This window comes from Podarcis vaucheri (genome assembly GCF_965113315.1).
Source record: "Podarcis vaucheri genome assembly, chromosome: 12".
NCBI classification, from domain to species: domain Eukaryota; kingdom Metazoa; phylum Chordata; class Lepidosauria; order Squamata; family Lacertidae; genus Podarcis; species Podarcis vaucheri.
The window spans coordinates 8,429,660-8,456,049 of record NC_138750.1 but is presented as its reverse complement, the minus strand read 5'-3'; the positions used below and the strand labels follow the sequence as shown (position 1 = coordinate 8,456,049).

At 43.8% G+C, this 26,390-nt stretch overlaps 1 protein-coding gene and 1 pseudogene across 9 annotated transcripts in view; one reads left to right on the top strand and one right to left on the bottom strand.

The window, feature by feature from the left end:
- The window catches only part of ELMO1 (engulfment and cell motility 1), a 334,285-nt gene that overhangs the window by 8,888 nt on the left and 299,007 nt on the right, over window positions 1–26,390 (bottom strand). For all 8 annotated transcript variants that reach the window (XM_082192827.1, XM_082192825.1, XM_082192826.1 and 5 more), the window contains 3 exons: window positions 9,962–10,125; window positions 7,328–7,440; window positions 4,431–4,538 (listed from right to left, as the gene is read on the bottom strand). In XM_082192827.1, coding sequence (XP_082048953.1) covers window positions 4,431–4,538; window positions 7,328–7,440; window positions 9,962–10,125 — 385 coding nt within the window. The remainder of the gene's footprint in view (window positions 1–4,430; window positions 4,539–7,327; window positions 7,441–9,961; window positions 10,126–26,390) is intronic.
- On the top strand, window positions 3,166–3,865 carry LOC309515238 (small ribosomal subunit protein eS24 pseudogene; annotated as a pseudogene). Its single transcript, XR_014224573.1, has 2 exons — window positions 3,166–3,620; window positions 3,792–3,865. The product of XR_014224573.1 is annotated as a small ribosomal subunit protein eS24 pseudogene (transcript).

The following is a 26,390-nucleotide window of genomic DNA, read 5'->3' as shown; positions in this document are numbered from 1 at the left end:
AGGCAAAATATTACTACAACAACAACAACAACAACAACCACCTGCCTATGTGTTTCGCAGACTAATGTGGAAAGGCTGTGTCAAACTCCCTTGCAATCTATAAATTTTATTTGGAAAGGCTTCATATGGCGGAAGGTAAGCATCTATCCCCTCTTCTGTTTGAGCAAGACTCAGCAGAGACATATTTTATTTTGTCAGTTCTCTATCCAGGCAACAAGCTGTTATATCTTGCTTGAAATGACAAAGGTTAAAGGTATTATTAATGGCATTTCTTTGTATAGTAGCCCTCAGCACACAAAACTTATTCATGGGGCCTTAAAGTCAAGACTTGTCTTTTAAAATCTCCCGTCTTTTCTGTTTTCCTTTCTGCAAACTCCCCCCCCCTTTCTGCATTCTTTCATGACAGAAGGCGCTCTCCTAATAAAGAGTACCCACACCAAAGGCCAGACATGTCACTGTTTGTCCAGAAAAGTGGCCAGTGAGAACACCAGGGGCACAACTCACTGAACAGCTCCACCGTACAAAGCTTCCAGAAGAACAAAGACTAGAGAATTGCCTTCTAAGCTATGGAATGGAGTTCTGTATGCATAAAATAAAGAACGATTCTAATTAAAGGAATAAATCCCTCTTGACCACTAGGGCCAAAGCTGGTTCTGCATGGGACATCTAGCAAACTTAATGCCCTTAAAAATGCATAATAATGAACAACCCAGAAAAGATTCTACTACTATGGCCTGGGTCCCTGCTCATCCCACTCAACAACCCTCCTGCCAGTCCCCCCCCCCACCAGCCCCACAGAGCTCCCCTTCCCACCCCCTGCTACTACTAAGCTTGTGATTCATCTTTCCAGCCCCATTTCCAAAGCCATGTCTCTTCTGTTGCTGCTTTATATTCACTTTCACCGTCACCTTGATGTCCAAAGCTCACCTCCCTCCTTTTGTGCATCCATCTGCCCACAAATCAGCTATGGGAGCCTCCAGCATCTTCCTCCTCCTCCCCATTGCAACTACCAAGCATCCTTGTCACCTACGAAGCCACCATTCTCTCCTGTTCTGCAGAACCTTTTATGCCCCTGCTTTCACCTTCCACCCCATTCCCATGCCTCCTAATCCTTTCTTTTACTCAACCTCTGTTTTCACCTTCACTGCCTTTCCCCATCCACTTTTCTCCTTGCTTTCTTAAACTTTCCCTTGCACACAGATCCCCTCCATTCCCATGCCTCCTCCTCTGTCCTATTCTGCAGCCCCCTTTGCCCGCACACTTCACACTGAGCTATGTTTACAGTATTTTTAAGACGAAGAGAAGCCGGTCAGTTAGCTTGCTCAGCTAGTGAATGCTAAGTTCGGTTGATATGTGCTGCACATCTATGCTAATCTCTTCTAAATTACAGCACTGAATCTGGAACATCAGTCACGCTTAAGATGCAGGATACCGAGAATGAAACACAAGATTGTAGGAAGGTAACCATGTAGGAAGGTAACCGTGGTGCTGGGACGCGGGTGGCGCTGTGGGTTAAACCACAGAGCCTAGGACTTGCTGATCAGAAGGTCGCGGTTTGAATCCCCGTGACGGGGTGAGCTCCCATTGCTCGGTCCCTGCTCCTGCCCACCTAGCAGTTCGAAAGCACTTCAAAGTGCAAGTAGATCAATAGGTACCACTCCGGCGGGAAGATAAACGGCCTTTCCGTGTGCTGCTCTGGTTTGCCAGAAGCAGCTTAGTCAAGCTGGCCACAGGACCTGGAAGCTGTACGCCGGCTCCCTCGGCCAATAAAGCGAGATGAGTGCCGCAACCCCAATCGGTCATGACTGGACCTAATGGTCAGGGGTCCCTTTACCTTTACCCATGGAATATTTGAGGGCTTTGCATCTTTTATCTCTCACACACAAGGCAGCTGAGAGGTTTAAAACTGGCAATTGCTTTCCTTTTAGTGTGTTTCCCTTCTCACTGTACAGTGGTGCCTCACAAGACGAAATTAATCCTTTCCGCGAGTCTCTTCGTCTTGCGGTTTTTTCGTCTTGCGAAGCACGGCTATTAGCGGCTTAGCGGCTATTAACGGCTTAGCGGCTATTAACGGCTTAGCGGCTTTAAGAAAAAGGAAACAAACTCGCAAGATGTTTCGTCTTGTGAAGCAAGCCCATAGGGAAATTCGTCTTGCGGAACGACTCAAAAAACGGAAAACTCTTTCGTCTTGCGCGTTATTCGTCTTGCGAGGCATTCGTCTTGCGAGGTACCACTGTACTCAAACAATGCCATATATATGAACAACTCCTGGAGTCAAGCTGGTGCCAACTATTATTCTAGCTTTCCTTTGGACCACATCAGTGAGGCCAAGAGGGGGGTCTTGTCGTCTGGGCAGCTCAGGACCTCCAGCCACACTGCCCAGGCTTGCACCCCAAGGAGGTCACTTTGGTGCTGCTAATGTAGCAGCTTGTCTTCTGCCCGAGAGGCACACTCCATTGTCTCTTGAGACAGACAGGTGCCAACAATAAGAGAGGTGGCTTCCATGGAATCTCGCCCTTTATGGGCTTTAGTCCTATTTTGGATTGACGATAGCTCTACCTAGAAGTGGAATGTCAGTAGCAATCTGGCTAGGCATTTCAAAAATTTTTCAGCATGGACTTACATTAGCACAGCATGCTTTCACAGTTAATAGAAGTCTGGGCTGGATGAGTGAGTTCAGCTATCAAAGACACATTTCAAAGTTATTCAAGACTGACTGCCTCATCATCATCTTTCATTCCACTCTAGCATTCGATATCATTTCTCTGAGCACAAGGAGAAGTAAGCAGCTCCTCTCGGCGCCAGAGCCTTAGTGAAGTGATAAGAAACCTTGTCCTAGATTCTGATGAAGGATTGCAATAAAAAGCCTGGAACAGCCGTGAGGCCAATCTGTGAAGCAATGAAAATAAGCGAGTCTGACTATAAACTGGTGCTGTTAAGACACTCTGCTGAGGTCCTTATCTCTGTATCTTTCAGCCAACTGGTGTGAAGGAAACCCCGGGCATTTTCCTCAGGGGACAAACATATTTCAAGCTTATTACCTCTGACATTTGTCTAGTCACTGAATGCTCTGTTTGAGTGTTTTTTAAATAACCCCTCCCCAACAAGTAGTGCTTAAAATTGCATGCTAGGGTTTAGCTATCAGAGAACAATCAAATTCTATTTTAAAAAATACTAATTATGGGAGACGCCACCAAGATGAACAACATGGTCACCATCTGAACAATGAAGTTCATGACCAACAGGCTGCTTCAGCGTAAGCAAATGGTGATAGATGTTCTTCATCCTGGAAAGGCCACTGTTCCCAAAACTGAAATCTGCGAAAAGTCGCCCAAAATGTACAAGACAACCCCAGATGTCATTTTCGTCTTTGGCTTAAGGACTCATTTTGGAGGTGGGAAGACAACAGGCTTTGGCATGATCTATGATCCCCTTGACTATGCAAAGAAAAATGAATCAAAGCACAGACTTGCCAGGCATGGTTTGTATGAAAAGAAAAAGACTTCTGGGAAACAGTGTAAAGAACATAAGAACAGAATGAAGAAAGTCAGAGGAACAGCTAAAGCAAACATTGGGGCTGGCAAGAAGTGAGCCAGCAGTGGATTTTAAGAGAAATTACCGTATTTTTCGCTCTATAACACGCACCCGACCATAACACGCACGTAGTTTTTAGAGGAGGAAAATCCGTAGGCATGCCACCCGTAGGCATTCCCTCCATAACACGCACAGACATTTCCCCTTACTTTCTAGGAGGAAAAAAGTGAGTGTTATGGTGCAAAAAATACGGTAAGTTAACCTGGCAGAAAATATATGGAGATTGTACTGTTGTGTTGCATTCCGGTCAAATATATTCTGTGAAAACTCATAAAATAAAATACTAATTAGTGAAGAAAAATCCCTGCTTGTGGAAGAGAAAAATTAAAAGTACAGCACAACTTTATAATAGCATTTATACGCTGCTTTCAGTGTTCAGTAGAGGGATTGCAAATAAATTGTTTTGTCTTCATTTTAAAAAGGACTATCCCTAATATTTAATGCAGAAGAACAGGAAGTGTGGCTTTCTTCATCCTTTTCTTGTTTGGTGCTTCCTCCTTATGTTCAAAATTGCCACGAGCCAACTTCTTGGCTAATGAACCTGATGAAACAGACCCAGTCTGTAGTAAGAGGGCTGAGAGAAGTCCCTAAAGGAAGGATTCTAATTGGAAGCTAGCAGAGGAGAAGGAATTAAGTGCTGTAACATTCAACAACGTTGAGCTGAAAAAGGGTTTGGGGTTTTAGGGGAGAAAGCAAAAAAGATCTAAGGATCCAATCACCTGCCAAACCCTTCTCTGCCCTTTCCTCCTCTCCATTTTCTTACATCTTCTCATTTTACATCACAAAGCAATGAAAAAGGAAACAAACACAGGAGTTGCGACATTTCAGTTACTTACACTTATCCTGCAATGAATCATGTGGAACTTCTCCCTGGGGACTCTCCTCCAAATCTCCATAATGTAGGACTTTGTGGTTTGGCGAAAGGCGGCAATACCAAAATTTATCTGATGAAATAAAATGCCGGTAAGGATCATTAATCTGTATTGCAGCAAACCAGAGAATGTAATCCAGAAATAAAACACGTGACTGCAGCATTGCCAACCAATATCTGGAGGGACCCTTCTCCACCCCCAACTGTGATTCTTAGGTCCCTATTTTGCACTGCAAGCTTTTATTAAGATGCCACATGAATTTGCATCTCTTGCCAGCTTCATCTTCTCCCTCTATAATTGTTCTTAAAAGGGTTTATCAAGAGTTGCTTCTGGTAATAGTATTTGTTGGCAGGTTCAGGCCGCCGCAGTCATGAGTTTACGAGGTCAATGCCAGACAATTCCCTCCTAACAGGGCTCTTTACCCAAAGCACCACCATTTAATAAACATATAAATGTTCATTTAATGTTTATGCTTATATAAATGTTTATTATAGAATAATGTTCCTACATTGCATGGGGTTGGACTAGATGACCCTTAGGATCCCTTCCAACTCTACAATTCTATGATTCTAAGTGGATATTTTTTTAAGGCAGTTTGCTCTTAGCTGGCTAAAACAGCGATTCCAACTGCACAGGTTGCCTGATGGTTTGAATGAAGCAAACCTATTCTCCAGAGAAAAAGGTTGGATATTTTTGGGTGTTTCCCTTTGGCTCTGATAACTAGAGTGAAGCAAATAAGATATCCAGTAACAAAACTAATCTGTCACAAAATTTAGCTCTTATTTATCTTAAGAGTACAGTGGTACCTCGCAAGACGAATGCCTCGCAAGACGAAAAACCCGCTAGACGAAAGGGTTTTCCGTTTTTTGATGCGCTTCGCAAGACGAATTTCCCTATGGGCTTGCTTCGCAAAACGAAAAAGTCTTGCGAGTCTTGTGATTTTTTCCCCTCCCCCTTTTTCTAACCCGCTAAGCCGCTAATAGCCTTTTAGCCGCTAATCCGCTAAGCCTTTAATAGCCGCTAAGCCTTTAATAGCCGCTAAACTGCTAATAGCGCTAATCTGCTAAGCCGCTAATAGGGTTGCTTCGCAAGACGAAGAAACCGCTAGACGAAGAGACTCACGGAACGGATTAATTTCGTCTTGCGAGGCACCACTGTATTTTTAGATTGTTTGCTTCCCACTGCTTGTGGCAACTACCAGCTTCACATATTAATTTGCTAAGATTTTTTTACTATGCTACATATTTTGTCAAGCATCCATAACCCTTGAAAAATATGATGCGTGATAAACCCCCCACAAAATGGCTATGTTAAAGCCTTCACATGAAATGGCCCTCATGTGATTAGCACAAGAAAGAGGAAACACTTATTCATAAGTGGGCAGATGTGCCAGAAATCTAAGGAGGCTTTTTATGTCAGGCAGATTGAGTGGCAGTTTCCTTGGTTTCAGAATAAGCAGAAAATGTGCACATGATCTTAATGGATTGTGACACTGAAGGCAGACAGTGAGAAAGGGTGAAATAATTCTAGGCAGAATGACAGAAGGATCTAAACTGGGACTTAATACCTGCCCCAAATTCCTGTAAAGAAACACACCAGGCCAACTCAACAGAAATATTTGCTTTAAGTAATCATGCCTTATGTAGTTTTAAGCTAAGACACTTCTAACAGTATGGGCTTGGGCTTCTTTTAAAAAATCACTTGTCTGATAGGGAAACTGGGGGGGGGGGGGAATTGGGCATGTCACATTTTCCTAAAAGGTTGAGGAGATAACATGGAACTTGGTGTTTAGAAACTGAAAATGGATGCTCAGGATCTGAATCCAAGGAAAATTCCCTGGGGTAGCCCATCCTGACCACATCTTTATCTCACACATGACAACAGCTGTGGGGAGGTGTTTGGGAACGCAGCCTTGTGGGCCGAATTAGAAGCCCTGCCAGGCCTCAGAAAACCCCCACCAATTTATTTATTTTTTTTATAAATATTTTATTAAGTTTTCAGACATAGAATAGAAAATCACATACCAAACACATAAAATCCCTTCACCAAAAAGATAACAAACAAACAAACAAAAACATACATTTACACCAACAAACAATATAGAAAAGAAAAAACATAACTGTCTATCACACTTTTTTTGTGTAACTAACTGGACTTCCTCACATCTCCCTACCCTGCATTCTCTGTGATAAAACTAACAGCAATTTATTACCTTGTTTCAGTTCTTATTTTATACCTCTCAAATGTTATATTTCTAGACTTCAAGTAATTTTTGTCAATTAGTTGTACCTTAAATTAAACATAATATTACTTTAAGTTTCGACCTTTTCATACATATCACTTAATTTTTTATATCTTTCAGTCGAGTTACTGGAACCATATTTTTCTCAATCGTGCAATTTCTTAACATTCATACAATTTGTACTGTTTTTGTAGATAGTCCTTAAACTTTTTCCAATCTTCTTCCATTGTTTCTTCTCCCAGATCTCGGATTCTGCCAGTCAATTTACAGGTATTCAAACCTGTGTTTTGATTTCGTCATATCGCAGGGTTTCCTATTCAATCACGCCACCTTACGGGCTGCCACTTGATGAAACAAACCAACATGGCACTGCCATTTCTAAAAGGTCTCCCTTTGCATCTGCCATAATATCTAGGTCCATCCTCAGTGTATCAGTGGCTCTCCCCCAATTTTATGCTGCATTGAACACACACAGAAGCGACGTTTTAAAGGCTAAAAGGCACTCTTTCCATCATGTCTGAAAGCTCCCTAACAAAACAATAAAGGTTATTTTTATAGTGGTCAATAAAAACCAAGGAGCAAAGGAGAAAGAGGCAGGAAAAAGAAATCTGGTTAGTACCTTGCCGCCGCCGACTGTTGAGTTTCCTAAAGCAGGTTCCCTCAACAAGACGATTAAGACGCTGCTGCTTGATCAACTCTAAAATTTCGGGCTGAATCTTCTCTTTTAGCTCCCTGGGAAGGAGTGGGGGGTGGGGTGGGGGGAGAACAAGAACACAAGCAAACAGACACAGACTTAGTCACATCTAACTAGAAAAACTCACACTACACACAAATACTTCCCGTGCAGGTTCTGAGTCTTAACTGGAGTTCTCACTCTGCAATACATTTCCACTTTGGGCAATCTTTTCTCCTGCCCATGCTTTAGGTTAAGCCTTCTCTGCAATGCTACCAGTTGTTTGCAAGATGAGAAGGCCGTTTCAGCTTAGCAATCAACTGGCAAACCAGGTACAACGTGCACTTCTTTATTCGTTACAGTCAAATGCCCCAAACTACTATGGACCATTGGTCCTTGAGAAGCTGTATATATTCTGTTTCACTTGTGGCGTTGGAGCTTTGCTCCAATCATAGCATATTTAGGGATCGATTGGGTTGTGCCATGTGCCCAGCAATGAGGGGACTGGGCCTTTGGTTTGAACACTAGGACTTCTTCCAGCAGTACTGCACCAGACACACAAGACAGACACACACAAATGGGTATAGCTCCCTGCTCCCCACCCCCAAATCTCCAAGGGGGATGAAGCCATCTTTTAGCATTTGAGAAACCAGCTCTCTTTACATTCCGGAAACCAGAACCACACAAGCAGTGAAGTTGCTCATTTGTTCTGTTAAGGAAACGGTGGAGAAAACACACTTGCTGCCTACATTGCAGTACAGTGGTACCTCGGGTTAAGTACTTAATTCGTTCTGGAGTTCCGTTCTTAACCTGAAACTGTTCTTAACCTGAAGCACCACTTTAGCTAATGGGGCCTCCCACTACCGCCGCGCCGCAGTGGCATGGTTTCTGTTCTCATCCTGAAGCAAAGTTCTTAACCCGAGGTAATATTTCTGGGTTAGTGGCGTCTGTAACCTGAAGCGTATGTAACCTGAAGTGTATGTAACCCGAGGTACCACTGTATTCATATACTGACTGAAGAAGGTCTAAGTTCAAAATGCCTTGGGGAACTTGGATATTATCCTTTCAATAAATCTGCCTCACACCGTTCGTTCCGCCTTCTTTTTGTCTCCTCTCCTGGCAGGGATACCGGTGACTTCACCCTCACTTGCATCTCCCTGAGCAGAGAAGGGATTACTGCCTCAAAAGCAAGCAGGGCGGCATGCCTGGAAGTTGGGCTGCCCAGGCTGAGGCCGCCAGGAGTGGCACCTCACTCCTAGAGCTTGTTGCTCTCAATGGGGAGAGTGAAGAAACAGTATTAGCATGAAACGCCGGCTGCTGGCTTGGAACTTCAAGTCCTGGACTCCAAGCGAGGAAGGTTGATTGTTTCCTGGCTTTGCTTTCCCCACAATGGGGACAGAGAAGCAGCACATGCAGTCTTGGCCGCAAGCAGCGCCAGAACTCTGGCAGATGCCTGTTTCTCTGTGCAAGCATCTCAATGGGGATTCTGCACGGACTACGATCTGCCTGCTTTTGAATAAGCTCTGGGGTGCTAGGCTCTACCATAATATCGTACTGAATAACTATTATCTTTGGATCAAACTCATTCAGCCAATAAGCTGGAGTAAGTAATCTTACAGTGCATTGAGAATTCACATTATACATCCTCAAAAACTGTGTCAATGTCTCCCGAGTCTTTAAAAATCAGCTGGGTATGAAGACCTGCAGGCAGAAAATGCAAACATTTTTCAAGTATTTAAAGTTGATTTTACATTCTGTCACAGGATGCATCGTTGGGATGGCGCGACCGGTTAGTTTACAGTCGTGCTTAGCTCCCTTCACGAAGAAAAAGGAAGATTAAGTTTCAAAATAAACTTGACTGTTAGTCAAAAAATGCTGTTGCATAATGGATAAGGCCCAACAGCTCCATTTTGTTTTACTGCTAAAAATGGGCTGAGATCTGCCATGCTGAAGTGGCAAGCGTGTCGCTCCAGTAAAAATATGAAATGGGCCCAAGAGAGGCTTAAAAACAAGTTGACAGTCTGCCTCCAGGTCCAAGAGCACAAAGTGATGCAAAAGGAATACCAATTAATATCCATTAACACAGGCATACAGGAGATCCTTTAGATAACCCCCCCCCCCCAGCACCAGGCAGTAAGGAAATTCAGTCTGCTTTTGTGGGGTCCTTGTGACTTTGTGCTTCTGCTCCAGGCTTTCTTTTGCCTGGTTCACTGATGGTGACATTTTCTTTTCGGCGAGGAACTGGGCAAGAAAGGAAAATTCATGGAGGAGGGGGAAAGCACACACGCACACAAAGGGTGAAAATGTCAAAGCATCATTTGCTGCAAATAAACTACTCTGAGCCCTACAGGGATTTGAAGAATCCACTTTAGGTGAATACAAAGAGGCATGTTTTTATTTCTGCAGATGGAAGCGAGCGCATTCCACGTTGATGTGACTGCCCTGCTTTGAAATGCTGCCCCTGAACAGCTTTATTACAGAGCAATTCCTGAAGGGTTCATAAATGTCATTCACATTTGTTAGACCTCCCAAACAGGAGGTGGGGAGGCGGAAGCAAGACTTCTACAGGGGAACACCTACAAAATTGGGCGAGATTGGAAATCTTCTTGGTTCATCCTCTCAGACTGGCGAATTTTCAGTATTTCTGCGTAGCTTAGGTTCTGAAGTTTGCTTTTGAACTGATCCAGAGAACTAGGCTTCGTGGTCAGCGCTCTCATTATTTGCTCCTTCACCACTTGCATTACCTGTGGATGAAAACAAAAGGGTCTCTGTGAGTAGCCTCCTCGGGTATTCATAGCACTTAACAAAAAGGATCTGGTCCTCAAAACGCTGAAATGCAACAATTCTGCTATTTTAGATCAGGTCACCTCCAGTCTTACCTCCCCGCAGCAGGAGGTAAAAGACACTGATAATCTATGATATGAGCCAATTACTTTGGTAGGTGCCTTTCCTGTGGTTCATTAGTACGCATTTTTAAACCAGAAAACAGCATGGAGGAAAGAGTTAAATCAAACCTCCTCTCCTGGTATCATAGTCCTAAATCAAACGCAGACCTCCCAGCACCACACTGACATGCAAAACACTTGAGGGAGATTCCACACATGGAGTTACCACTTTAAATCTGGGTTAGCTCTGAATCCAACAAGGGAAGTGAATCGATGAATTTCAACTTATTTTCTGTCTGGTTCTGAAGATACCAATTTAACTTCCCCTTGTTTTGCTCCCTGAAATGAAAAGGATAAAGCTCCCTTTTTGCTGCAGGAAATGAGGAAGAAACTGCTTTCTAATGTTTTTATACCTCCAGTCTTGGGCACAACTCTTATTCTCCTTCTTGTAAGGGCTATAACAGCAGCACAAGCTACCGTATTTCCCACCCCAAGCAAATCAGACTTATCATTTCTAGCTCTATCCCACACGGACTGGATTTAAGTACAGTAGAAGTTTTCCCATTATTTTGCTCAGCTCTGCTGGTCTTATCAGCAGTCGCCATGGATGAACATATGCCTTCTCTAGCGCCCTCAGCCCCACTGAAATTAAACTGGAAAGAAGCCTTCAATTGCAGTCAACAGGTGCCCACAACTGTTCCACCACTTTTCAAACATGCCATGGGCCAAAAAGGTAACCCCTAGTCTTACTGATTTAAGCATCACCAAAAAGTTGCTCTTTTTCTCAAATGAGATCTAAGCTGCTTTGCGGGAAAACACATCGAAACACAGCATTTCATAGGAAGCGGCCGGATGGATACAAGACAAAGATGGATTGTGGCCAATGCCACGTGCATGCACAGTAAATGGGAGGGTGTACACAGCTTAAGAGTGCCCTGGCACGTCTGACCATTTCAGAAACCCACTCCACCGGGCACTATAATAATAATAATTTATAATAATTTATTATTTCTACCCCGCCCATCTGGCTGGGCTTCCCCAGCCACTCTGGGTGGCTTTCAACAGAGCATTAAAAACAGAATAAAACTTCAAGCATTAAAAACTTCCCTAAACAGGGCTGCCTTCAGATGTCTATTGATGGCATGCATGGCAGATACTCCTAATGCAGAGCCATCCCTCGACTCATTGCATAAGATACTTGCAGCATAACCTCCCATGCAACAGGGAACTGGTAATGTTATGGGAAGGGAAAAGGCAAGCCTTCCTCTGCCAGTGTGGAGTGCAAGTCCTCACACAGCAGAGATCTAAAGAGCTGTCACGGCTCATTTCATTGCACTTTGCTCATTACACCTCAGCAGTGCAAGGTGTGCAGGAAATTTGTTAACCAAATGGTGCCTATAGCTGTACCATGAACACTAGCCTTGTCTCTCGTTTAGTCTCTTGCTCCCTTGCGTCAGTGCAGAAGAAGAGGGCAGGAGCAAAGTCAGATGCAGGCTGCTTGGCTTAGCACAGAAAAACCTGACGTTACTCTTCAGTGAGACCCAAAGGGCTAACTGAACCATTTGAGGCTTCATTCTTCCCTTGTCTTCAGCTGCCCCCCCCCCAATAGTCTTAATTTGGCTGTGTCCTCTTATGCATGCTGGGGTTAATTCGCCTCTAATCAATCATGGTTTGGGTCTGGAGCTCAACAAAAGCTGGCATGCAAAACCCGTTTATTAACTGTTGCATATTTGAAATGTAGAGCTTTCAAAAACAAGAGCAAAATCAAGAGAGATTCTGAAAGAGAACCATGAACAATGCAAACTAGAGAAGTGGAATGACAAACAGCCAAGCAAGAGCCAGGCATCTGCATATTAATTATTTAACCAGAAGAAAACTCCAGAGAGATGCAGCTCATTAACATGAAGGGAGGCGGGGGGGGGGGAGAGAGAGAGTCAAAATCACATTATTTTGGCTTGCTCTCAGGCTTGATGAAATTGCACGCCTCAAAGTATTTATCTGCCTGTAACCTCCAAATATTATGTGAGATAAGAATGTATTTTCAAGCACACAAATTTATCACTAAAAAAATTAAGAAAGAAACACGGAAGCTCAAGATCAAAGCTAGCTTTTGCCATGGCAGGCGAAGGAAGGACTAGTGACTTGCTCACCCCCAGGGGCATCTCACAAATGAATCAAGAGGACGCAGCTTTAAGCATAATTTTTTTTGAGATTTTCTTCACAAATATAACCCAAGCTGTGAGAAGATGGTGGGTGCAAAACAAACGGGCTGCTCTTTTTGGAGGGGCTTGCTTGCGTAGGATTAAATCCCCAGTGAAGTGGGTCCATGCTAGGAAGTGTGCAAAGTCAGCCGTGCCCAGTGTGGCAATGGAGAACCTCAACAAGACTTCTCTTGGGTGACCACTTGTCTTGAGCCACAACTCATAAGCCATGAGCCAAACCTAGAAGTGCCAGTCGCAGTTCTGGCCCACCCATGGTGAAGTTTCCATTTATTTATGAGACAGAACCACTTTCCTTACAATCCACTGTTGCTTTACAGTGTGCCAAACAATTCATTCTGCTAATTGAAAATGGGAAACTGCTGGGTGCAAGTCGGGCAGTATTCTGGAACATTTATTTATGGGCACATTTATATCCTGCCCTTCTAGTGTCGGGGCACCCACTCAAGGCAGGCTCATAGTTTGTCTCCCCTGTGACTTGCTGTTTGCCCGGAGCAAGGAAAACTTTGAGCCTAGACTCAGACATTATGTGAAAACAAGGGCTTAGCTCCAGGTAGAGAGGCAGCAGAACGACCAGGAGAAGAGAGAAGCGGCCATATGTTTTCCTGCGAATAGTTGTGTGTTCTCAGGCATGGTTTGCCTTAGTGATGTGCATGAACCAGGCTGACTACAAGCTATTTGTGGTGAGCAGCCAAAGATTCTTATTCATTTATAAAATAAGTGAGCTGAGATCCACGCTTCTTATTCTAGATTTCTTATTCTTATTTGTATACTACTATGGTGTCCTCAGTAAAGGGCATGCATTACATTATGTGGGCTCATGAACGTCTAGAGTAGGAGCTATCCTTTAAAGAAGAGAAACCTTTTAAAACAACTGAAAAGCTATCTGCCTGGCAGAAGACTACATTAAGAGCCCATTTCGAGAATGAATTCTGCAATCCCGATTGCTAATTTAGAAGGAAGAGTGCTTCTTATTAACATCCTTGTCAGAGAACTAAAAGCACTGTGATTTCACTCCTTTTTTGCCATTCCTGTCTTACTCTAAATAAAACAAAAATTGCAGCATCATTCCAACACTAATGGCCGGCAACAATACTGGACAGAAAGGAATTGAAAAGTGTCCACTGGATTTATTACTACTTTGGATGCGATACTAAAAACATTTAAAATGCTTATTCCTTTTTTAGAAGCCAAGGCTAGCCAGACCAGATTTTTTTTAGAACTCCCCAGTTGCCACCTTTCTGTTTCTGCTTTTTGGGGGTGATAAGTCTACAGTATCACTGATGAAAGGGATTCGAGTCAAGCCCCGCTTTTCCAGTTAAGACTGATTTGTTCCCAACAACCACTTGGATTAATCTAGATGCTGACAACCTCTCATAATTGTGATTCATTTCCACACCTGAGCGGGTGGGGAAATCAATAATTTAAAAAGAACAGTATATAGCTCAGTTGTTGTTTTTACATATGAAGTAGCTCTCAGTCCATTTAACACACCCGATGAAATTGGTTCTTGCCCACGAAAACTCATGCCACAATAAATTAGCCTTTGAAGTTCCCGAGAAACAGATTAACACATTTAATGGAATGTGCATCCTGCAATTGCGTTCAGGGAAGTGAAAGCAGCTAAGACTATTTGACTCACGCCACAAACACAGCACAGAACTTTACATCAAGAGCGTTTGACAAAACGGTTATGCACAGTGCACCGTGGGTCTCTTCAAATCAACAAAATGTGCACATGTGCATGTACATAGCAGAACAAATGTCGCAAATGTGCAGATAAAGTAAGCTGAGGCCAGGTAACTAGGCAAGGGGCTCCTGCCATTTGTCTATGCTAACCTCCAACCAACAGTGTTTTCAAGCCACATGCTCCTATGCCAAATTAACTGTGTATCATTTTAATCGCTTTGACCTCATCTCTGTCTTGTCACCTTTTGAAAGCTTCCTCCACCACCAGACTTTATCTCATCCCATTTCTGTTCTCTCCTCATTCTCACTCTCTTATCTCACCCTGCAAGAATTTACTTCTATGCAAAAATAATGAATGCTGTTTCCTAGAAGGAAGATAAGACCTCTTGATATGCTTCTGGTGTGCCTAGTAGGCAAATTAAGTGACAGTCAAACGAGTCGCTCATGAGAGAAAAGTTTTAGCAGGTGATAGAACTAAAAACTATGCTAGAATAGTATTTCTAGACACTTCACTAATATTTGAGCAATGGACTGATAATCAGAACAATTTATCATTTTACATTGACAATTGGGGCTAATCATATTAACTGCACAGATTAACTGCAAAGTCCATTCCTACTTGTCTTGATCTAACAGACCACACCTGTACCACAAAAGCTTGGGTTGCAGTCAAAGGGGAAGGTTTATGTGCAGTTGAGGGAGTTTCACCTATGAAATAGTCTTTCTCTGGATTTTTTTTCCTGCTAGAACATATGCTACTAATTAGGCTGCTCCATTTTAAACATGCACAATATTTTATACTGCTATTAAAATCACTTAAGCTTCACTGCTCGCCCTCAAAAAGCCCTGGGAATCGCAGTTCTAATCAAAAATTACAAGCTAAGGGATCAATCAATACAACCAGTGACTTTGATTCAAAGTAATTAAAAGTTTGAAACACTGAAGTACTCTAAATGTGAGTTTAAATAGTGCATTATAAAATAGTATTTTTATATTAAATATTCAAAAGAGGAAGACATGTTTATTTCATGCTAAGTCTTATATATTGTTCTTTGAATGTGTCATATGCTGGAGAGAAAGTGTGCACACCATTCAACCATGTGGAAAGAGATCTCACTCAAAGAATGCTGTTTAACAATCAGGTCTTGAAGGAGGGGATCTTGGGAAGTGGGCTTCCAGCTAAAAGTTAAGATTATGAATGTTTTTTGTTGTTTGCATAAAGCTGCACGCAAATGGCCCCTCATTCTCCAGCCTATTTGTGGGCAGAGAAAATGGGAGGACCATCTCCCTGAATTTCTCCAGAGGGAGGAGAGATTTTCCAACAGGATGGACACACCATCAGCAGCAACAGTAGCACAACGTCTGCCTTTTCCACCTACAGTAGGGTGTGCTTTCCCTCAGCCACTGCAACTGACAGCTGCAGGACCACAGGACGCTGTCTCCTTCTGAGCCAGACCATTGGTCTATCTATCTCAGTATAGCCTACACAGGCTGGCAGTAGCTCTTCGGGGCTTCAGGCTGTTCTCTCTAGATGTGCAGTAGATGCTCTACCATTGAGACCCAACACTTCCACCCTCCCCTGCCCCTGACAAAAAAGAGAGAGAACGGAACTACAACTGGCAGCCTAGCTACCATTCTGCATCATCCACAATGGTCAAGACCTACCGTATTTTTTGCTCTATAAGACTCACTTTTTCCCTCCTAAAAAGTAAGGGGAAATGTGTGTGCGTCTTATGGAGCGAATGCAGGCTGTGCAGCTATCCCAGAAGCCAGAACAGCAAGAGGGATCGCTGCTTTCACTGTACAGCGATCCCTCTTGCTGTTCTGGCTTCTGGGATTCAGAATATTTTTTCCTTGTTTTCCTCCCCCCAAAAACTAGGTGCGTCTTGTGGTCTGGTGTGTCTTATAGAGCAAAAAATACGGTACTGCCATTCCGAGACAGTGTGTATCTGAGATAATTGTGCAAAGTGGCCCTTTTCTAATGGGATGAGGGGGGGGGGAGAGAAACATCTCAGAAATTTTCTTAGAAAAAATTATTTGTAGAAACCTTTGGCTCGATTCTAGTTCTTAAGGCTAGCAGGGGAGCCACTGTGGTTGTTGGGCAGCTGATAAGCGACCGAGCCCAAAAGGAGTGACGCTTTCTTCAGCTTTCATGGCAGAAGTAGAATGATCCCACTGAGATTCTGAAAACTGTTTTGCCATCACCGATGAGTGCATGTTTTCTGTAAATACTGTTCAGAGGAAATGGATCATTAATTGCTGCAATAAGCACATTAACTTCTTGAATTACTATAGATCTACAGGCAAGGAAATTGGGTCTTCTGGGAACGGAACATGAGCACATGACTCGGTTTAATGGCTCTCAGAGGCAGTAAGAGAAGAACAAACCAGATAGGCGCACAAGCAAGCATCACCAGGCATGAGACGTCTTGTCTACCCTGACAGTTAGATTTATATATATAGACCCCTGTAGGATTCAGTCACCCTACTGTCTACTGAGTGTGGAAAGAGAACCATGCAGAATACACAGCTTATGCAAGTCACTGTAAGTCATGTAGTGACCACATCAACACCCTACATATTGGGGCAGTGAAATAAATAACAGGATTGTGAGAAATTTGATACACTAAATCTGAGCTGTGTGGATATACCTCCAATGTCAAGGGATGGTCACATGGGACAAAGAGGGAAGATGAAGAAGCAGAGACCTCATCAGAAATGGGTGAGAAAGGAGAAGTGGAAAATGTATGAGTTCATAATAACATGAACTCAATAGGTTTTGAAATTCATATCTGAAATACTGAAGGGCAAATGCATCAGAAAGAAGAGCCTTTTACAAGCACCATAATCAAGTGTATCATGAATAACAAGTTATGTGAATTCTCATCCTATGGTGGAGATAAATGGTGTTTCTGGTACTCATATTGCTTTAGAAAATAGCTAGGTTTGCTTTCTCACCTGTGTTTGACCTCAATCACAAGACGTGCATTATCTGAGCAGCACCTTACAGTGGGAATTAGGAAGGGAACACACACACACACAAAACAAATGTCTTTAACAACTATTTCTATGCCATTATATATCCTTGGGGCAGGGTAGGCATGTAATGACTGCAGCATGCAATGGTTTATCTGACCAAGTAAAAGGATGTGGCAGCTGGAAATCGCAGCTTTTGTGAAACTGTTCATTACTTAATTGAAGTCTAGATCAGTTGGTTGGAGACGTTATCCCTTCCCCCACTCCATGTCTGTTCCAACTATGATCAAAATAAAGCATCAGTGATGCCGGCTGGGCGGTGTATTACCCAGGAATCTTTCCAGTAACGTTCCATCTGTCGCCCTGCCTTCCCCCATGGTCAGCATAGCTCAGGGACAAAATTCGAAAGTAAAAAAGTTGACAGAGGCTTGCAACCACTCCATCCTTGTTGCTTAGATGTCAAGGTAGGCAAGGAAACAAAGGTTTGCTTCTAAGTTCTGCAGACAAAGGAGGAGCCACCATGTAAGGGTCCTCACAAGACCGCTGCTACAATGCCATTTCCTGTTGGCCTGGGGGTCAGCCGATAAAAGTAAAATGTTTCATCCAATGACCCAGACTACTCTATTCCATTGCAACGTAAACAAAACGGGCATAATCATCTGTCTTGATGCTTCTGTTGTTTTGTTCATAAGCAGTTATTCGCAGAGTTTAATTGGACTAACAAGCTCATGGGACTAACCACCTCCGAAAGCTATCCCAGTTTCCTCATCTCAGCCCTGCAATGTGGAGAAGGAATGAAGCAAGTATCACATATCTCTGCCTAGCAACAGGAAGCAAATGCTGAAGGGAACGTACAAAGTACATCCCCTTTGTCAGGAAAAAGTAGCAATGCGAGAGCGAGCTGCAGGTGTCTGGAATGCAAAACAGGATGTTGATGTCTGGGACTGTACTATTGGGACAAAGGGGCAGTCTATTCACTGTACTGAGCACCGGATGTTAGCTCAGAGTGTCATCTGACCTGTACTGGAAGTACAGGGGTGGAGTTAATCTCTCTCTACTGTTGGAGACTGGAGAGTGCAGACACGTTTCTCTGTACTGCTGGAATGACAGAAATAAAGAAATGTAAATAGATTTCTGTCTGACTCTTTTCCCCCTCCCTGAGGGAAGCAGGGAGGAGGGAGGAGGGGTGTGTCCCACGTTGAGTGGGATCGCCGATAGAGACCTTGCCTGTATCCTGCCGGGAGACGCAGATGGGGAGGTCAACTAGGATCTCAAGCCGAATGCCTGGAGAATGGCCAGTTACCTCTGACTGCGGCCTGAGAATCTGACACCCTTCACCAAAGAATAACCACAACCAGGCCGCAAATTAAGTAGAACTGGAAATAAGAGGTTCTATGCAGATTTAAGTCTTAGGTCCACTCATGTTAGGAACTGGTTAGTATAATTAACAACACCCTAGCCAGCATTCAAACAGATTAAATTTAATGTTTTTAGGTAGAAGAGAATAAGGGCTTAAAGGTAATCTATTCATTCTTGCTATTGCACCTGATGCTTGAATGTGCTTGCAGCATCAGTCTTGCAGCTCCTTTACGAACCCTGGTGTTGGCTGTAACTCTTAAAACTCTTAATGGGTAAGGATGCTTAAGGAGCCACCTTCTCCATATGAATCCAGCTGCCATTTCATGTTATCTAATGGAACCCTCCTGTGTGTCTCTGCACTTTCTGATATTTGGACTTCTTCTATTATGGCACCCAGAATACAGAACTCCCTACCTGAAAGTCTACCTGGCCATGTCCAACTGCCCTTCCAGAAGTTCTAATTTCCAGAAGCTTTTAGCTTAAATGCTGTGTAATAATTTTTTTAGCTTCACTTTGATTTTTCTCAATGTTATATTAAACTGAAGCTTTGCGTTTTTTGTATGGATTTTAAAACTTTAAAATTGCCGTTTGCTGTTAATTTTCTAAAGGTTTTTTCTGAAAACCAAGTTGTGCATCTCCAATTTAGAAGGCACAAATACCTTGATAAATACTGATACAACCCCCATCACTGTGCAATAAGCTTGCGCAATGCATATGATGCAGCACATGGAATGTGAAACAGATCTCGAGCATCTGGACACAGAATCTTTGCGCAATCCTGTTCATGACAACTTAATGTGATAACAAGTCTAGGACTCTCTTCTCATAGTGGCCATCCAGATGCCCACAGGAAACCTGCAAACAGGATCTGAGTTAAACAGCACATCCTCACCTGTGATTTCCAGTAACTGGTCCCCGCAGGCATACTTCCTTCAGCAATGGAGGAAGAGCACAACCCCTATGGCTAGCAGGTATTGATAGCTTTAAAAGGTAAAGGGACCCCTGACCATTAGGTCCAGTCATGGCTGACTCTGGGGTTGTGGCGCTCATCTCACTTTGTTGGCCGAGGGAGCCTGCGTACAGCATGACTAAGCCACTTCTGGCGAACCAGAGCAGCGCACAGAAATGCTGTTTACCGTCCCGCCGGAGCGGTACCTATTTATCTACTTGCGCTTTGACATGCTTTCGAACTGCTAGGTTGGCAAGGACCGAACAACAGGAGCTCACCCCATCACGGGGATTCGAACCGCCGACCTTCTTATTGGCAAGTCCTAGGCTCTGTGGTTTAACCCACAGCGCCACCCACATCCCTTATTGATAGCTTTACCTTCCATTAAACTTATTTCGCCTTTAAAGCCATCTAAATTGGTGGCAATCACTACTTCTTGTGGAAATGAATTCCATACCTTAGCAGTGCACTGTGTGAATAAGTCATTTTCTTGTCTGTTTAGAATTTTCTGACTTTCAGTTTCATTGAATGGCCCCAGGTTCTAGTCTTATGCAAGTGGTGGTGGTGGGGAGCTTCTCTCAATCTACTTTCTCTACCCCATGCCTAATCTTATACACCTCTTAGCATGTCTCCTCTACTCACATTTTACAGTCCTATTCGGGGAATATGCTGTTATTAATAAGGACAGCTTGCATCCTGTATGTGGCAGTTCCAAACATGGCCCTTCTGGGTCTAGATTTGTATATTTTATTGGCTGTCGCTGCCACAGTTTCGTAGTGCTGCCTTCCTTTCTCCTTCCCCCCTGAAAATATGAAGAGCATATCAAATCTCACAATGCTATAGACACACTTTAGATTGAATTTCAAGTGATAGATAGACAGAAGCAACCCCTTTAAGTGCAGGAATATATTGCCTGGAGTAAAAGAGGATGAATAACCGGCAGCTAGAATCTGTGAATTGGCAGCAAAGTCCAAACGAGACATCCAAGGGAGGAGGATTCAAATAAGAACTGACTTCTCCCTTATAGGAGCAAGCCAAGAAGACTGGGCAGAGGAAGGAATAGAGGAACGCAGATCCCTGAGGGGCAGCAGGCATCTCTAATGGTCACAGCTGCTCTGCTTTGGATAAATTGACTGCAGCCTCTGGTAGCAGCAGAAAATATCGCTCAAGGGCTACAGCCACCAGCACATCAATCACAGGGTCTCGCAAGATTGCCTCCAACAAGTCTATCAACCTTCCAGAAACCCAAGTTGGCTTATCCTTGGAGAACGGGAGAAAACTCAAAATGGGTGCATGTGCCCTGAGTAGAGTAGACTAGAAGGAAGGGATGGAGATTGTTATAGAAATAAAATAAAGCAAAAGCTTCAAAGGCTTCAGAACCTTGTAAGAGAAGATGGGCGCTTTAATGTTTTAAGCGTGGAATAAACAGTGCACCACAGAAAAATCCATCTACAGCTGATTCATGGTTTTTCATTTATTCATCCTGCAAGAAGAAGTGACAACATTTCTGCCTCACTCAGCACATTAATCACTCTCTTAAAAAAAAGCCCAGCACAATATCTTAGTCCAGTTGGTGGCAATTACAAGGAAGGAGAATGACAATCGAGGGAGGGGGAAGGAGAGAGATGGATGGGTGGGTGGAGAGTTAAAGTCTGTGAATCCAACCACGTTTCTGTCTTGCATGTTTGCTAAAGTCCCAATATCCTAATCCTGAAAAAAACTGCAAGGGACTTGACTACAGTAGAACTTCGACTTATGTATGGCTCTACTTACGACCTTCAGTAGGTGCTTCGACTTGTGAACTTTCCTCTAGATACGAACAGAGGCCTTGCCAGCAGCCTGGAGGTTGCCCGGCCGGCTACGGGCAGCACTGGGGCCTCTGCCGTTGGGGAGAGGGCCCCCATCCCACCCTTGAAGCTGTGGAAGAGGTGCCGCCTGCAAGAGGCACAGCAGGGAGCACTGCAGCCCCAGACCCCGCCAAGGAACTAACCTGAGGAAGTCCAGAGAAGAACCTGGCCTGGCAAGAAAAAAAGTGACCTTGGACGAAGTGAACCAACCCTTTACTGACCCTTGCCCCACCCCCAGATTGTAGCCAGGTAAGCTCACCCACCCTCAGTAAACGTAAGGGGAAAAAATGTCCCCCCCCATCTACAGTACTGTCTTATTTATTTTATAGAACAGTGAGGGCTAACCCATAAAATAGATGTCAACAGAAGTGTTATTACAGTAATACCTCGGGTTAAGTACTTAATTTGTTCTGGAGGTCCATTCTTAACCTGAAACTGTTCTTAACCTGAAGCACCACTTTAGCTAATGGGGCCTCTTGCCGCCGGAGCACGATTTCTGTTCTCATCCTGAAGCAAAGTTCTTAACCCGAAGTAATATTTCTGAGTTAGCGGAGTCTGTAACCTGAAGCATATGTAACCTGAAGCGTATGTAACCTGAGGTACCACTGTACAGTACATGAATTATTGTCTTCATTTTATGGATCTATGGTCTCAGACAGTAAAATCTGTGTTAAATTACTGGGTGTTGTTTTTTTTTTTTTTGGGGGGGGGGTTCATCGTCTAGAATGGATCAATTCACTTTTCCATTACTTTCTATGGAAAAGTGTGCCTCTACTTATGTATGTTTCTAGTTATGACCGGACCTTCAGAACGGATTATGGTTGTAAAGTAGAGGTTCCACTGTACAGTGGTGCCCCGCAAGACGAACGCCTCGCAAGACGGAAAACCCGCTAGACGAAAGGGTTTTCCGTTTTGGAGGCGCTTCGCAAAACGAATTTCCCTATGGGCTTCCTTCGCAAGACGAAAGCCCATAGGGAAATCTCCGGGACAGCGGGGAAGCGCAGCGCGTCTTCCCCACTGTCCTCGGACCTCCTCCGAAGGCTGGCGGTGGGGCGGAAAGCCCTTCTCCCCGCGCCAGCCTTCGGAAGGCTCCTCCAAAGGCTGGCGGTGGGGAGAAAAGCCCTTCTCCCCACGCCAGCCTTTGGAAGGCTGCTCCGAAGGCTGGCGGTGGGGCGGAAAGCCCTTCTCTCTGCGCCAGCCTTCAGATGGCTGTCCTGAAGACTTGCGGTGGGAGGAGGGTTTTCCTTCCCACCGCCAACATTCAGAATGCTGTTCTGAATGTTGGCGGTGGGGAGGAAAAACCCTCCTCCCACTGCAAGCCCCGGGAACAGAGGAGAAGCGCTGCGCCCCTTCCCCTCTGTTCCCGTACCTGTCCTGAAGGCTTGCGGTGGGGAGAAAAGCCCTTCTCCGCACCGCCAGCCTGGCAAGCGGTTTCCATAGGAACGCATTAATTGATTTTCAATGCATTCCTATGGGAAACCGTGCTTCGCAAGACGAAAAACTCGCAAGAAGAAAAAACTTGCGGAACGAATTAATTTCGTCTTGCGAGGCACCACTGTATTTTGTTCTTCTTTTGGGGAAGAGCATTCTGCTTAATTAGGGTAATATCTCGTCTTCCTCCTGCAAAAAAACCTGTGCACGAAAAGGATTTTGCTGATGTGAGCACAGATAACCGCAAACATTATTCACAGGAACCATATGCATGCAATGAAAGCACATCTCTGTGTGGAGAAATAAACACATGTGCACTTGTCACGTGCAATTTATATGTGGTGCTTTCTCACTCTCACACATAGTGTCGATAGACAAAAGTGCTACAGAATCATATTATCAGTGCACGAGTATATGCAACAGAACTGTATTATGGTTCGATGGAACCCAGGAGATGAGCTTTCTAGTACTGCCTCTCTGGATAACGCCAGTATTTTCAGAGATGCAATTCCCATAGCATTGGCTGATGGTAATTGTTCTTAGGGGTGGGAATAATCTCTTTATTTCAGAACACTGCAAGTCATAGAAGTGTACAACACAGAGTCCTCAAGGAAACAAACAAACAGAAAAAGGAAGGGAGGGAGACTTCCGGAGGCGGCGCGAAGCAAGCAATGGCGGTCCTCTTTGCGCTGCGAAGAGGGGCTCCGCAGAAAAGGGTCGTTCGCTGCGGCAAAGCGACGACCCACTAAGAAAAACCACGAGCAGAGTGAGCTCGTGGCCGTGGGATCCGGCGGGCACCTAGAGCGACCCCCAAAACGAAGAAGGGACCCCGTAAGGGGCTCCGGAAGCGCGGAGGGGAAGCGGTGCTGTGGATTCATCGCTCTTTCTGCGGGAGTGAAGCCGCGCGGCTGTTGCGGATGAGCGCCGACCTTTCTTCCTTTTACATTGGATTACAAACCAACTACTCGTGAGTAAGATTTACTCAAAATTGGATTACAAATTTATGAATTTGGCTGAAAGCGGGAGGCGAGAAAAAGGAAGTCCGTCTCCCGAGGATGCTAGTGATCAAAAGCAAAGATTTGACAAGCTGGAAGCAGTGCGGAGAGATTTTAAAGTGAGACATCATACGTTCGGAAAAGTCGGAAACTGAAGCAGGCAAGTTACTTTTATTTCCTTGCTATTTTCTGTACCTTATTTGGGGACTTTCTCCTCTGCTGGACTTTTCTAAATTCTAAAGACTTTAAAACCCCCAGTCCCGGACTTGCAGTGGGACAAAAGGCTACTTTGCGGATACACTTATAAATTTGAAATGGACACTTAGAGGCATTACTGTTGGATACAATTAAACAACTGTACTTTGCACCCTTTAAGAAACTTATGGCAACACTGTGAGAGCTCTGCTAGAGGGAAAAGGTCTTTTCCAAGGATCATCGTTAATTTACTTAACTTAAGGAACTTTAATGGCGTCTGAAATTTTGTTTCTTCTTCCCTGAATTGCAACATTACTCCCTCTAGTGGAACTTGGGACTTACAATTTCCTGAGAACCAACTTTGCTTTGTCTTTCTGTGGTTAGATTGTTTACGCTTGCGCCTGCCTTTCTCATGAAACTTTTGACAGTCTGACCTTGAATCCAAAGACAGGTGTGGAATGAGCGACAAAACAAGAGCTGCGTCGAAGGCAGGGAAAGGCAAACTGACACAAACAACCCTGTTTTCTCAGGGACGTAGATCTTCAGTCCCTGCTGTTTTACAGACTGCACCCTCGCCAACAACACCAGCTGAAGAAGCTGAACAACCAATAGGTGAGGATATGGCATCTGGAGGATCTAACACTCTTTTAGAGGAAATGTTACAACAATTCGCAATTTTGAACAAAAAAGTGGATGATCAAACTGCAAAAATTGACTTAGCCACATCTTCAATTACCAAACTTTCGGAACAGGTGGCCAAGCATTCACAAGATATTGGAAATTTAAACGACGCAACATCTGAAAATCGAAAATTGGCGGAGGCTGCGATTGGAAAAGCAGAGGCTGCAGCCAAAGGAGTGGAGGAACTGAAAGGAGAGGTAAGACCGCTCCACAAACATATTACAGACCAGCAGGCCTACCTGTCTTTGGTGGAACTGCGAAACAGGGAAAATAACCTGAGATTACGCTCTATCCCAGAGATTGAGAAAGAGGATTTGACCGGCTTTTTAACGGCAGAATTTTCCAAATTCTGGGGTATAAACCAAGACACAGATTTCAAAATAACGACTGCATTTAGATTGGGAAGAGTCGTTGGGAAGGACAGGCCTAGAGACTGTTTGATTATTTTAAGGACTAAACAGGAGAGAGACAAGCTACTTGATTTACACTTCAATAAAGCACTTGTGATCCAGGATAGAAGAGCACAAATTTACAAAGATATCCCTAAACAATTACTGGATCTAAGAGCCAACTACACTGACCTAACTGGACTTTTGAGAGGTAACGGAATACTTTACAGGTGGGAGTTCCCACAAGGTGTCTTATTTAAATACAAAGGAAAGAAGATAAAAATCAAAACGAAAGAGGATTGCCAGAAGTTCCTACACGATCACGGAGAAGACCTACAGAAAGGAGCAGCTATTTGGCCACCACCAGAGTTAGGGAAAGAGTTACCACCTTCGGACTCGGACAAAAAAGAGGACACCCCACAAGAGTAACAACAGATTGATACAAGATGTCTCTGCAGCTGTATAGTTGGAACATTAATGGCGCGAATTCCCCAGAAAAACGCAAACGGATCTTCTATATCCTAAAGAAAGAGAATTTGGATATAATTTGTTTGCAAGAAACCCATGTGACAAGGGTACACAGGAAGGTGTTAATAAATAAAAGATTAGGCCAAGAATTCATCTCATCAGACAGAGTCAAGAAGAGAGGCGTGGTGATTTACGCCAAAGAGACTCTTTCACCGAAATTTTTGTTTAAAGATGAACAAGGAAGAATCCTGGCTATTGAGATTTCGACCCAAGGAGAGAAAATTTTGATATTAGGAATTTATGCACCAAACGAGGGGAAATCAGAATTTTATAAGAAGCTGCATGAGACATTATTGGACTATCTGGACTATTCTAACATCATTATGATGGGAGACATGAATGGGGTTGTCTCTACTTTTATGGATAAGTCACAGAACCAGAATTTGACTAAAGATGGAAGACTACCAAAAACTTTCTTTGAATTAACTGACAATATGGATTTAATTGACTCATGGAGGACGAGAAACCCCCTAGGTAAAGAAGGAACTTTCTTTTCTGAGGCCCACCTGTCATGGACAAGGATCGACCAAATTTGGACAACTAGAGGGCTGGCACCTAAGACCACAAAAATAGAAATCTGCCCAAAGACTTGCTCCGACCATAACGCTCTGAAAATGGAAATGAGATTTACTACTGCCGACTCCTTCAGATGGAAAATGAATGACAACCTGCTAAGAGATCAAGAGATTGTAAAGAAGGCCCAAAAAGCTTTAAAGGACTATTTTGAAATCAACTTGAACACCTCGGTGGAAAAAAGAACAATCTGGGACGCGAGCAAAGCTGTTATGAGAGGGTTTCTGATACAACAGAATACGATTAAGAAAAAACTCTGGAATGGTAAAAAGGACAAGATATTGGAGAAGATA